This window comes from Lepidochelys kempii, chromosome 6 (genome assembly GCF_965140265.1).
Source record: "Lepidochelys kempii isolate rLepKem1 chromosome 6, rLepKem1.hap2, whole genome shotgun sequence".
NCBI lineage: Eukaryota > Metazoa > Chordata > Testudines > Cheloniidae > Lepidochelys > Lepidochelys kempii.
This window is the reverse complement of record NC_133261.1, coordinates 74,156,760-74,171,021: the sequence shown is the minus strand read 5'-3', so window position 1 is coordinate 74,171,021 and position 14,262 is coordinate 74,156,760. Positions and strand designations below refer to the sequence as shown.

Genomic DNA, 14,262 nt, shown 5'->3' with positions numbered 1-14,262 from the left:
GAGGGAAAGCTCCAATTGCTAGGCCAGCTGAAGGTGCTAAAAGGCCTGGTAGGCCACTGCTGCTCCCTGGGAATCCAAAAACAGTGGTGGTTCCAGTACAACTCTGAGACTGCAAAGGAAATACCCCTTGCCAGAGGAAGCAGACGTAATCTCCTTCATTTCATCAAAACGTTTCCCCCTGCCCGCCAACAGCACCTAATCTGGATACCGTTTAAAGCAGCTAGCTTTCTTCAGGATCCAAATCTGGTCAGGTGCTGAGAAAGCAGAGGGATCCCAAAATCCAATTCAATGAGAGGGAAAAGAAGAGCCGAGTCTTGCCAGCCCACTGATAACACTGCAGCCCAGGATGTCTCACCATTTCCCTTTGCAGCACCCCTGCCTGCCGCTCCTGCCCCTCCCCCCACCCCACACACGTGGGACAGGAAGCCTGACAAGATGGAGAAATGTGAATGGAATAACCAAATCCTGATTAGGGATATGTTTTGCTGGAGAGCATGCTGTCGACTACCTAAGGACTAAGGCCAGCATTTTCAGCAGTGGCCAGTATTTTTTGGGGGGAGAGGGGAGGGTTTAATTCTTAGATGATCAGTTTGAGACATCTTGGATTTTAGAGGTTCTGAGCACCCAGTATTTCCAAGGGAAGGCCTTTAAAAATCAGATTCAAGTTGTCTTAAGGTGGGCACCCAAAAACAGGGACAGAAAATCGGTGGCCACACGAAAATGCCGGCTTTAGACTATGCGTGTTTGGCCAACATTGTTCTCAGAAACAAAATACCAAGAAAGCCACATTAGAACCCTGTTAGCAGCAATCATGATTAAAGATAGATATATCTGTGTTCCACTTAGCTCTGGCCTCATTCACTTATTTTCTACAGAGAATTATACAAGTCAGGAGGAGCATCTGCCCATGTTGCTGAGCTACCAGTGTCATTTTGACCTGTATTACTTAGCGCCATCCATTTCTGCTATCTGCACGCTACATCACCTACTGGCTTGAACGCTGCTAGATTATCCTCGCAGATCATTGATTACTGCATGTCCCCAGTCGCCTCCTTCGTCCCATACTGCTTCTACAAAGGAGGGCCCTTTGTCTTCAAACTAGTTCTGCATCCACTTGAGTAGCTCACAGCCACCCACTACGTAGCCACTTATGGACCTTTAAAATGTGTCTCTTTTGCCATATTGTGTAAAAGCTTCCCCCAGATCCAGGCAAACTATCATATATCCATAGCTCCCCTCTGGTCTATTGACTCTTACCTCTGGTGATGAGTAAATCTTAAAAGGCACAGAGATCTGGCTCTAAAATAAAGAGATGGACAGCTGCCCCATATCCCTGCTTGGGGGAATGCTGGAGGCCTTCCTGGGAGACAAGAGCACAGATTCTTAGATTCAAAGGAATATTTAGCAAATGAATTTCCTCCTTTGCTCCTGTTCCAAACCCCTTCTCCTGGCCTGTGATGGATACTCAATGGATAACTCAAACCAGTCACTTTGCAGACACAAGAAGAAGGATGAGCGAGCAGCTCTTCACAGTCCTCAGCTAAAAACCAACCAAAGCAGGCCCTTGAGCCCAACCCAGAATGGTGGGAAAATAAGCCTGTACCTGAGCCACCTTCCTAACACTGGTGAAAGCATGAACTGAGCAGCTGCTTGGGCCCCTATATCCCATGCAAGTTCTGTAGCTCACAGGCTAACCACATCTTCCCTGTTTGCGAACAGGGCTGGGAGAGAAGGAAACAAACAGCTCACCGCCACACCCCTTACTCCCTCCAGCAATGGGTCCAGAAGGGGAAGCAACTTCTGATCTGATTTTTTTCCCCTCCCTCTGCAAAACTGAAGAGCCCTTCTGCTTGAGACCCATATCCTGCCCAACCTCGCTGGAGATCTCTGAGTGCAGGGAGTGACCCTGTCGGCTCCGGGAGACCTACAGCATCAAGGACACATTTCCTTTGTCTTGGGGAGGAGGAGGGGAGCTGCACTGACTCTCCATCTTTCCCTAGGCTGACCCATGGGACAGAAGGGGGGCCCTGATCATGCCACCAGAGAACTCTTTCATGGAACTAGGACACAACTGCCTGCGCCCGTGGGGGTCAGAGTGCATTGCCATCACCTCACACACACACGCAGGCCCACATCACCCACCCCTCATATCCATACACACATGCACTCGCTCAGCATCCCCCTCATCCACCCATCCCTCTCCATGCATCAGGTGCCCACACATACAGCAGACATACATTTTCCCATTGCCCTCTCCTACTTTCTCACATACAGGCTGCCCACACACACATGCACACATGAGCAAGCACTCCCAGCCCTCCAGCAGGACTTCGGCCTCCTCCGTGCCCCCAGCACATGCAGTGAAAGCCCAGGTACTCACATCGTCCCACTTGATGAAGCGCTCGCCCTTGGAGAGATACTCCTTCACCTCGGGGGGCGTCAGGATGGGTGTGAACATCGACATTCTGTCCCACAGATCTGCCCCTCAGCCAACAGGGCAGCTGCAGGGCTCACTCTTTCTTGGCCCCCCTCTTCTTGATCTCTGCCTCTCACATGGTGTTCTCTGCCACTGCTGCCCTTGGCATCAGGCACCAAACAACCTCTTATATGCCAGGTAAAATTAGGGACGACTAGCACAGACAAGTGAGGAGCCGCTCATCTGCATTGTAAATCAGTGGTTCTCCAAACAAGCAGGTGGGTCCCAGCACAGGGAGGAGAAGATGAAGCTTATGCAAGAGGAAAGCCTGGGATGGGCTGAGAGAAACACACGCATGCACACACTCTAGGAGAGATCTACTCCTTAGAACTCTGCACTACTGAAGTGCAATGTTCAGCAGACACTTCCGGACAGAACTTCCTTAAATTTTTTTCTTTAGAACAAGTGCAGTATCTGCCAGTGAACCACCCAGTCATTTATCAATTTCAACAGACACCAGCACAAAACACCAGTGAGCCTGGCCACACATGATCAGCCCCCTCAACACTACAGAACCATCTACCATCTACAAGGAATGCATTTATTTTACAGTGCATATTCTACCTATATAGTCCACATCACTGGAGCATCTGAACACTTCAAATCTTTAATGGAATTATCCCCACAATATCCCCGTGATGTAAAGAAATATTATACCCATTTTACAGAGGGAGGAACCTGAGACAGGTTACATTTAATGACTTGCCAAGGTCATATAGGAAATCTGTGGTTGAACCAGGAATTAAACTCATCTGAGTCCTTAGGATGACCCTTATTCTCTAGGTCATCCTTCCCTAGTTCAGGTTACTTCACTTTCAAGCAGGGATAAGTGTCACTGGTGCAAATCCCAACTTTCTTTATCTATACTAGGGGGGCTGCACCATTGCAGTTGCCCCAGCTTCTGGTCACCAATGGCTGAATCCCAAGTATAGACAAAACCTCAGAGCAGGTTGAGTGGAAGATTCATTAAGGTTCATTAACCTTTCATGCCGACCTGGGCCCCAGATTTGAATCCAAAGCATGTGAAATTCATGGGTTTGATGCAGAATCAGGGACAGCAAGACAACTTTCATGGAGTTTTACTTTGTGTTTTGAGGGGTTTTTGAACTTTAAGCTTAGAGCAAGATTTATAGAGTAGATGCAAACACCATAGATCGAAACCAAAGGAAAGATCTGCCAGAGCGTCTAAAAGGCAAAACCTCCAAGTTTCTCGTGGCTCCAGAGAAGAGCGCTGTGTCTGGGAGATACATAAGACAGGGGGTAAAGATAACACTCTTTCTGTTAACGGCAGGGGCTGCTCTCACCAGACTGGGGTACAAGTACATTGACACCATTGTACAAAAGGAGCCCGCCACCCCCAAACACAGTTGAGTGCACAGAGGGCAGAACTGTCTGTTTGCTAATTGCAGGCAAGGAGGGACATCTCCCTGGGCAGGTGCAGAAGCATTGGCGGCTGAGGAGACGGGCACACAGATTGAAATAGATGGGACTGAAGGCATTTAGCCTTTTTTGAATCAAATAAATGGCAGGTTTACTGCAACAGACTCCCCATCTAACAGGATTTCCATATGTGAGCTGGGATTTCATAACAGTTCCCTTCTATGAAAATCAAGCTGTAGCAATTGTGGTTGTGAGCTATACCTAGCACAGCCATTGTTCACGGAAATTGTTCACGGAAGGGCAGAAGAGAAGAATATAAAAGGAAGTAAAGTTTCTCTGAAAAGGGTAGGTGATAAAAATGGCTATGTTGACATTCCTGTTGGTCACGGAGGCAGCCTCAGCATTTTGAAGTGGGCCTGATGCAAAATTTTCGTCTCTGCCTTCCCAAACCTAACCTACCCCTACCTGGTCATCCCGCCACTATGCACAGAGCCAGACGAAAATTCTGGGGAAGGTCAGTCGGACATTTCTGTGGGGCATGCTCACGTTTTGCTGATTCATTTTTTCTGGAAACTGTTAGGTGCCATTAATTTGAGCTGTAGCTAGTGCTCCAGCTATAATGAAAAGCAAGGATGGGAGCAATATTCAGACAGGTTCCCACAGTGAAAGCAGAGCAGTCTGAACAAAGTTAACATCTTTTAAAAGCACGTTCCAAGGGTCAACTCTTCCTGCAAGTTGGGAGTCTAGACCTCCAGCCACAACTGGGCTTTGAGCATATTCTAGTACATTTTAGCTGTACATAGTGCTTTCCAAACATTCCTTTAATTAGTCAGCCAAGATGCCTGTTATTATCCCTGTTGTACAGCTGGGGAAACTAAGGCAGGGAAATGATGTGACTTGCCAGAGCTATCGAGATCCTCCATGTCAGAGCTCAGAGTAACAGCCGTGTTAGTCTGTATTCGCATGTCAGAGCTGGGGTTAGATCACAGCAGTCCCTCACTTCTGGCCCCGTAAGTAGCCCACTCAGTCTGTCATGCTACTGAGCTTCTCCCACATTATGTTCAGAGGTCACACTAGCTGCTGAGCTTCAGGCAGCCACCTGGGAAGCAACTTGTGATGTTCCTGGCCCCACTGGCAACAGTTTAGGCAGCAAAAAGAAAAGGAGTACTTGTGGCACCTTAGAGACTAACCAATTTATTTGAGCATGAGCTTTCGTGAGCTACAGCTCACTTCATCGAAAGCTCATGCTCAAATAAATTGGTTAGTCTCTAAGGTGCCACAAGTACTCCTTTTCTTTTTGCGAATACAGACTAACACGGCTGTTACTCTGAAACCAGTTTAGGCAGCGTTTCCTTTACTAGTGCAGTGTCATCCTCTCCCAAATCAAGACACCTGTGACTGCACAGATCCCAAAGGCCAGAATCGGATGAGTATAAGGGACATCATTAACAACCTGGGACTTTTAGGGAAAAATCACAGTAACAAACATTCAGCACTAGTGATTGGGGTTACATTTTCAAGGCTAACCTTGCAAGAGGCTAGAAACACAGGACCAGATCTTTAGGTCTAGGTGAGCTATGCTAAGGGCAGGAGCAGTGGGAGGGATGCAATGATGGCTTAAAGTCCTTCTTGCTCTCACCTGATCACCTGCATAAGTCAGAGCGGTCTCAGGGCTGCTGTAGCTTATGCTGGCAGTAATGGCTCCTTAAGGGGCATTTTACCTGATCAGATTTTCCGGAGCACAGTGTGTTATGACGGAAGGTTTGGAAGGAGGTGGGATTCCCTGGGAATCCCCCCGGCTGCCCGTTGTGCAGTGGAAGGAGTGCTAAACGACAGGGGCAAGGTTTGAAGAGCTGATCCATACTTTTCAAAAAAAGGAAAACTGAGATTAGCTTTGCCACCTACAGGCAGTGAAAAGCTGGGGGCTTGCAGCTGGAGACCTTCTGCATGCAAAAAGGCAGTTCCAATTTTTCATCCCATTCATAGTTCTGGCAACATCTATGTCCTGTGCAGTGAGGGTGCCTCACTGTGAGAGTGTCTGCCTCTTGCTAGTGCCAAAGACACTTCCATCCTCTACACACTTAACCCTAGAGATGTGGCTGCTTTCCCTCTGTCCTGTCCATGCACCACTCTCCACCTACCCTAGTGAGAGCACCTTTTCCTGCTGCCAGCCAGATAGTTCCATTCTCCCCAAAGACCTTGCCCCAAGCATCTCCTCTCTTTCACTGTGCTATGACTGCCCCAACATAATGTGAGAACACCCCATAGTGTTTCAGTTTTTCTTGCCGAATAAAAAATGTGACTGAGTTGGAAACTATCTTAGGAGGATGTATTACGTGTTAGCCGTTCAACCTGCTTTCTGCTAAAATCCCCATCTGTGTGGAGATGACCAGAAACTCTAGCCTCACTTCCTCTTGCAAAACCCAAATCTTATCTTTAGTTTCGCACTCCCTGTTGTACATGGAGCCTTCCTTCCCCTTGCATGAAAACATGGCTGATGGATCAGTGGCAAACTAAAGCAAAAGGCCTGTTTCAACAGCTCAGTAGTTGTCTTTCGAGCATAATTTACCCCAAACTTCCTTTCCTCTGTTATGGTTCACAGAGTATGTTCCTGTAGGGTGGGCCTGCTGTGGTTACAAAATAAAAAGCCAAAGAAGAGACTCAAGTTCAAATCTCAAGACTTGATCTCTGGCTTTCTGGGCTAGCTCCTGAGGAGTGGATGCACTGGGAGAGTGACACACTCTGCTCCCTCCAGACTGTGCCTTGTCTCATTCAGTAGAGACACCTGACTAGGAGCACTACTGGCTAATGCTAAAGGGAGGTCTGTATTGGCTGGTAGAAGGCCCTGACTTTGAGAGGGTGCCCCAGTCTCTCGGTTATTGGAAACAAGATGGGGAGAGAGGGAGCAGAGAATTAGGATAAGGAGATGTTACAGGAAAGGTGAAAGAAAGAGGAAAAGGAAACATTTCAAAAATCTTTCCAGCCTGGGGCAGCACCGACTTGCAGTAAGCTCAGCTTGAGTGAGGAACAACAGACGGAGGGCTTGTCTACACTACAGTGGCTGCAGTAACCCCATAGTGAAGGAAGTATTTCTTCACACAATGCCCAGTCAACTGTGAAACTCTTCACCGGAGGATGTTGTGAAGGTCAAGACTATAACAGGGTTCAAAAAAGAACTAGATAAGTTCCTGGAGGATAGGTCATCGATGGCTATTAGCTGTTTGCCAGAAGCTGGAAATGGGTGAGAGGGTATGGATCACTTGATGATTACTTGTTCTGTTCATTCTCTCTGGGGCACCTGGCATTGGCCACTGTCGGAAGACAGGATACAGAGCTGGATGGACCATTGGTCTGACCCAGTATGGTTGTTCTTATGTACTTACACACACTAAAGCAATGGAAGGGGTTTTCCCATTGCTTTAGTAACTCCACCTCCCTGAGCGGAGGTAGCTAGGTTGAGGGAAGAATGCTTCCACTGACACAGCTGCATCTACATCAGGGTTAGGCCAGCACAGATACGTCACTCAAGGGTGTATAACTTTTCACACTGTTGAGCAACATAGCTATACCAATTTAAATGAAAGTGTAGCCCTGGCCTGAGAAAAAAGTAACACAAGGAAACAAAAGAACACAAAATCCCGGAAGGAAGTGTGAGTTCACAGACAGGAGGAGGGGAGCAGTAAACAAGACAGGACTAGAAGCAGGAGTTGGAACAGAGCCAGAAGGGAATCCTTGGTGTGAGTGCCTGGAGTAAATGAAGAGATTTAGAATCATTAATGTTGACACTGTGCTGCACATGGGCCTTCGAGGGGGAGGGACACAACACATTCCCGCAGACAAATGGGTAGCTTTCCCTAGTACACCCATGTGTTAGATTGCTCAGCCATTCCAAATCTCTGCTCCACTGGTTGCATGGGAACAGGCGCTCACAAGATGCTTTGTCATTTCCCTGTTGTAGCAGAAGAAGGAAGTGCAGAGGCTGAAGGAAAATCAACAGACCTTCTAGCCGCAAGCAGGGTTTGGTTTGAGTTTGGGGGAAAGTTTTCTTATTTTAGCCGAAGCACTCATGTCCTACTAGCTTTTGCTCCTTTGTGGTGAAATTCCCTGACTCCATGCAGCGTGCCAGCATCACCCTATGCAGCACGTCAGTTCCACTGAGGCTCTCTGGAACTCTGCCCAGGGGTGAGTTTCACCCTTGTGAAATCTTCTTTATGGTACACAACCCCCTTTCAGCTCCTAGAGGATTTCTGGGGATGTTTCCCCTTTCTTGCCTGGTCTCAGTGGAATGGCTGCTCTGTTGTAAAGCTCAGAGAGGCTAGATATTTATAAAGGACTGAAACACAAAATGTCTGAATCCATCAAATCTGCTATGAACTAAACTGTTTTAAAGAACAATTTTACAGTGTTTCCATGCCCATGTCGGTCATTCTACTGCAAGATCCCTCTTTCTGTCTGTGCCCATCCCTTACCCATATCATTCGAAATCCCCATGCCTTTGCTTCTCTGTGTCGGGGCCCTTCTCTTCACACCTGTTCCTCCTTTGTAAGAGCCCATGTCTCTAAAACTTTTCTAGTCCCTGTCAGTGACCTCATCTTTATGCCTGTCCTCCCCCTGTCCTGCTGGTCAACCTCTGCCTTGCCATGTATACAGATTTTAATACACAAAATGGGCAGTACTTAACCTTTGGAGATTTTGCATGACAGGGTATGAAGGCAATGGTTTTAAGCCATCCTGTCTATTAAACTACTGACTGAACATCTTCTATACTCCAGGAGGTCATGTGGCAATACAGAAACAAATTCAGCCCTGGTTAAAGCAGGCAAAACTTCACTGAAGTCAATAACAAATCACTATCAGAATTGTCCCTTTATAATTATGTTTTGTGATATGAAATATTGACCTCTAGTGGATTTACTAGGAAACTGCATGCATTGCCTTTATAATTAGCATCAAACGAGTGATGAATTCATTCCTAACCAAAGCTGTGTGCCCACCCCTCACTCCTTTCTTTTTTTCCTCCTCCTGAACTCAAGGGTTCCTATCACCCACTTAAAGAAAAACAGTGCCATACAAAAATATGCAAAAAACAAGCAAGCCAATACCCAGTTCCTCATCTCCACTGTAAAGTGAGGCCACTGAAGGGTGTGTGTAACCCCCTGGTGAGCATGTGTACAGTGTTACGTATCTCCATCTGTGCCTGATCCACAGAGGGTGTGGGTCTTTTACCGCTGCTTGAGAGCATGGCTTTTCAGTGAAAATTGTAAAGACTTGACTTAAGCATTTAGCTCTGGAAGTCCCTGGTTCAGTCCCCTGTGTTTCTGGCCAACCTGATTGCCATCACATGTGCATAGAGAGACAGGTTGTCATGGGTGCTCAAGAAAGCCCTATGTTGTAATGGGTGTTGTGTGTTTTGCTCTTTACACAACAAAAGCAAAGAAACCACAGGAGCACAGCTGATTCCCAAATCACCATGTTTACTAAATATACACAAAAAATGCCAGACTTGGCTATTATTATTACTATTTGTATTACCATAGCACCTAGGAGCCCTAGTCATGGAGCAGGACCCATTGTGCTAGGTGCTGTACAAACAAAAAACTAAAAGACAGTCCCTGCCCCAAGAAGCCTACAATCTAAGCATAAGACAAGAGACAACAGATGACTGCAGACAGATGGAGCACAAGGAAACAATGAGACACTACTGATCAGCATGACTGGCAGTGGTCTCAGCACAGCAGCAGCCGCTTGTCAATTTTTTTTTGTAGGCATCATGGCAGAGGAGAGTTTTACAGAGGATTAAGAGGTAAGTTTTGCAGATGTTTATGGGCAGTTTCTCCCAAGTGTGAGGGGCAACATGGGAGAAAGCATGAAGGCATTGTTTGAAAATTTAACAAGAGGGTGATGGTGGCTGGCATGAAGTGGTAGTTGACATCTTGATAGCAAATGAAAGATAATTGGTAGGGTGGGATAGGCATAAAGGGCCTTGAAAGTGAAGACAAGCAGCTTATGTCTGATGTGATGGAGAAGGGAGAGCCAGTGGAGGGATGAAAAGAGAGGGGTCATGTGGTGTGACCGGGGTCCAAGTGGGACTGCAAAGAATGGGGCAGACATCCCCATACGGCTGGTGCATATTCCAATACTTAAATTCACCAATCCAGCATAAAACAGCTTCTTTATTGCCTTACGGGTACTCAGAAGTTGAAGTGGATTCTAGCCCACAAAAGCTTATGCCCAAATAAATTTGTTAGTCTCTAAGGTGCCACAAGAACTCCTTGTTATTTTTGCTGATACAGACTAACACGGCTACCACTCTGAAACCACTTCCCTTAAAGTGATCCAGCCTCAGGACTCCATCCAGGTAACCACGTCAAATATGATGAAAATTTCTGTAAATCTTATTTCATCATATAAAAGAAAAGGATTTACCAATCCCAAAGGATCGGACACATTACCTCCCAAGTTAATGAATGTTTCAGATCTTACCCAAATACACGCTACAGTCAATTCTTATTAACTAAACTAAAATTTATTAAAAAACAAAAGAGAGAGAGTATGGTTAAAAGATCAATATACATACAGACATGAGTTCGATTCATTGAGGTTCGGATTCATAGTATAGATGGTGAGCTTTGTAGTTGCAAAGAGTTCTTTCAGAAATAGTTCATAGGTTATAGTCCAATGTCCAAATATCATATTCAGGGCATACCAGCATAACTGGGACCTCAGTCTTGTGACTCAAACTTCCCCTGATGAAGCCTAAGCAGATCTGAGATGACAAGAATCAGGACCCAAGGATCTTTTATACAATTTCATGTTCTCTTTGACAAGTTGGGATTTCCTCGGGGAACAAAAGGTAATTAGGGTGACTGAAGGAGGTCCATCACCAGTACTTGGCTATACAAATTAACATAAGGCCATTTGCTTGTTCCTCCACCATTCCCAGTACATTTCAAAGAGAGATGACTACCGAGATATCCCGTGTTTACAATTAATTTAAATGATAGGATGTTCTCTCTGTGACCTCTGAATTATCAGAATACAGCTTAGACAGGGACTATTGATTACATTGTTGACCCTACTCATACATATGTAAATATACAAAAACACAAACATTATCTCCCCAGTCTTATGAGGGTTATTTATTTTGCAGGATGTTTAACCCTTTCTAGCCATGCATCACACATGGTCACAACAATGGGCTCAGAAAATGACCTTTACAGCAGCATTCTGCTTGGATATGAGCAGGGCAAAACTGCATTTGTCAACACTACAGAGGAAGATGTGGCAGTAATCAAGATGCGAGATGATGAGAGTTTTAGCTCTGTGGATGGATAGGAAAGCCCATAATGTAGAGATGTTCTGCAGAAAGAATTGGCAAGATTTAGACAGAGCCTGGATGTGAAGACCTAAAAAGATCTCTCAGCAGATGATGACACCCTGGCAGGATGGCTAAAAAGCAATGATTTTTCTTTTAAATAAAAACAAATGGGTTTTGTAATTTAAATGAAATACAGCTTTATTTTTTTAAATAAACCTATTTAAAATTAAATTTGAAATTATGACAACCTATGTCAAGAGTCAAGATCTAATCTTAGTATAATCTATTAAAATAATTTAAAGTAAATTAAAAACATATTAAGCAGTACATGTTGACTGCCAAGTTTTAAAGAAAGGCAACCCTCTAAACTGCTGGAAGTCGTGGGCAAAGCACCTGGAGCCAGCTTCTGACAGCAGTAGCCTCTTCTGCAGGCACAGAGAGAATATTTTCTTCATGTCAGTTTACTCATAGATTCCAAGGTCAGATGGGGCCTTGTGATCATTTAGTTTGGCCTCCTGTCTGACACAAGCCATAGGACTTCCCCAGTTCAATTACTAACTTATTCAACGATAAAAAGACCAATGAGAGCTGAAAATGCAGAAAAGCTTGTTTTCCTCTTCCAATTAATGAATAAAAACTCGGTGTGAGAGGGTGACATCTACAATTAATTAATTATGGATAATACTTCCTTTGTTTGATAAATTAGTTTTAAATGCAAAACATGTTTTGATAAACTTACTGATAAACGTCTTTTCATATGTCTCCAGCACATTTTGGATTTTATTTAACTAATAAAAAGCCATTTTAAAATGCTGTTTTGTGCATTGTTAATTGAATTTGAATTTTCATCAAATTGAGCATGACACAAGTCTGAAGTAAAGAATTAATAATCCTCTAGTAAATAAGAAGTGTATCATTCATTTTCGAACAATAAAATGCAAAAATTAAAACTGTGAATAAATGTAAATTAAGTTATATAATAATCACTTATATAAATGTGTACAGCTAGAGTGAATCTGCCTGGTTATCCAAAAGAAGCACCAAATTTAGTGTAAAGGCTCTATTTAGTTGCAAATCAACATGTTTTAATGATTACCAACCAATGAGAATCAACTTACGTTTAGGAATATAACTAAAAAAAGTACCCATGAAAACACAGTTAAAATTGATTGTTTAAACTAAGGTTTCCTGCTTGCTGATTTAAATCATAATTAAAATTGGTGATTTAAATCACTGGGATTTAAATCTATTCAGCCTGCAGCTGGGTTAGGGCCTGAGTGCCAGGAAGGATGATGCTGTTGTCCTCTGTGATTGCGAAAGCAGGTAGCAGTGAGGGCATAGGGGGAAGTTTTAGCCATGTTAAGTTTGAATCGATGGGTAGACATCCACAAAATGTCAGAGACACAGGCCAAAATCTTAGCATGGAAGGAGACAAATTTGGAGTAGAGAGAATAGATCTGTCTGTTGTCAGCATAGAGATGGTAGTTGAATTGGTTTTTGTGGATGAGATTACTCAGAGTTAAGGCGTAGAGGGAGAAGAGAAGGGAACCAAGGACAGACCCCTGAGGAACTTCCATAGGTGTCTGGAGGCAGGGTGAGGAGGATCCTCTGAAGGACATGCTGAAGGAACAATCAGAGAGGTAGAAGGAGAACCAGGAGAGGACAGAATTGCAGAAGCCAAGGAAGGAGGAGATTTAAAAAAGAATAGCATGGTTGATGGTGTCAAGGGCAGCTGACAGGCCAAGTAAGTTGAAGACAGAGTACTAGTTCTGAGCTTTAACTAGGAAGAGGTCTAGAGACTTTGGCAAGAGCAGTTTTACTAGAGTGAAAGGGGTGGAAGCCAGATTGGAGAGTTTAGGATGAAATTGAAGGAGAGGAATTCCAGACAGTAATTGTAATTAGTGTGTTCAATGGGTTTAGAGATGAAAGGGAGATGGCATGGTAGTTGGAGAGGCAAGTAGGGGAGGAGGGGTCAGTGTTTGTTTTCTTAAGGTGGCAGAGAATTTTACCAGGACACTGGGGATGATGTCTTCTTTTTGTACAAAGTTATGCAGAATCGTTAATAACCACATGTGCTCAGGACTTTGGTGTATATCTGATCCCAAAGAGAGCAGCCCAGCTCCCTTCCCAACACTGTGGAGCTGCTATTTTAGGAAAAGTTCTACAGGAATAATTCACTCTCCTGAAACACCAGTGCTATTGCCTGAAACACCTATGTGTTCATGGCAGGGTTCCTAACCTAACTCTGCATAGTTGGTGAGGGCAGACAAGACCATAGCACAAGGTGGGGTGGTTGCAATCTCTTGCCAGTGAGTCTCTTTGATTAAGTGTTCTGCCTTGTTTACCCAGAAACCCTTTTTCTTTTCTTATTTGTCTTTGTTCTTTTATTCAGTTCTTCTAGTCTTTACTGGTCCTGATTACCACAGTATGTTTGAAATAATCTTACTTCTTTCCTGAGGGCAAAATTAGACTTGGGAAGAAATCAGTTTTCTTATTTCATGACATAACTGAATGGAACAAACAGTGCTCAAGAAAATTACTATCAGAGATTCTTTGAAAAGAAAAACACTCCCCAGAAGCAACAGCTCAGTATTGCATATCATTGCAGTCACCTCCTTTGGGTTCCTTAGCTAAACACAGATTTGAGGGAAGCAGCAAAGTGAAAAGGGGTTGCTGTGGGAGTACAGGGATGCTTGCCTGATCCTTTATTAGAAAGTTCTCTGGTGCTCATGGTGGTGGAGAGCGACTGAAAAGAGTGGCATTTTCATAAACCACACTGTCAAGTGCAAGGTAAGGGAACTTGTTTCAGTTGTACTGTTAGGTGACACATGCCGTGGGATTAAGAGAGGCTATTCCCACCTGGGTATAGGACCTGCTTCTTCACCCAACCCAAATATTGGTGACTGGAATTTCTGTGCTGGTTCCCTATGCAGTACAGTAAAAACTTACACATTAATATCCCTCAGATGGTCCCTCTATCAAAATGACAACAAGATACTTCACCCAAGGTTCTGTATGTCTCCTGGTCCTTCTAGCCTCTTTCTGAGGCAGGGACAATGTTTTTGTTCTGTGTTTGTGCAGCACCTAA

The 14,262-nt window shown here is 44.6% G+C and overlaps 1 protein-coding gene and 1 long non-coding RNA gene across 7 annotated transcripts in view; one reads left to right on the top strand and one right to left on the bottom strand.

Moving 5' to 3' along the window:
- Positions 1 to 2,876, bottom strand: part of PLCB2 (phospholipase C beta 2) — a 65,508-nt gene extending 62,632 nt beyond the window's left edge. For 2 of the 6 annotated variants that reach the window (XM_073348799.1, XM_073348798.1), the window contains exon 1: positions 2,381 to 2,874. In XM_073348799.1, coding sequence (XP_073204900.1) covers positions 2,381 to 2,464 — 84 coding nt within the window. In that variant the 5' untranslated portion in view covers positions 2,465 to 2,874. Of the gene's footprint in view, positions 1 to 1,257; positions 1,361 to 2,380 lie in introns of all 6 variants that reach the window. The other 4 variants (XM_073348794.1, XM_073348795.1, XM_073348796.1 and 1 more) reach the window with 3 other exon arrangements.
- The window catches only part of LOC140913094 (uncharacterized), a 63,995-nt gene extending 52,085 nt beyond the window's left edge, over positions 1 to 11,910 (top strand). The window contains exon 4 of the long non-coding RNA XR_012159468.1: positions 11,007 to 11,910. This is a non-coding gene — a long non-coding RNA (uncharacterized lncRNA). The remainder of the gene's footprint in view (positions 1 to 11,006) is intronic.
- The last annotated feature ends 2,352 nt before the right edge of the window (positions 11,911 to 14,262 follow it).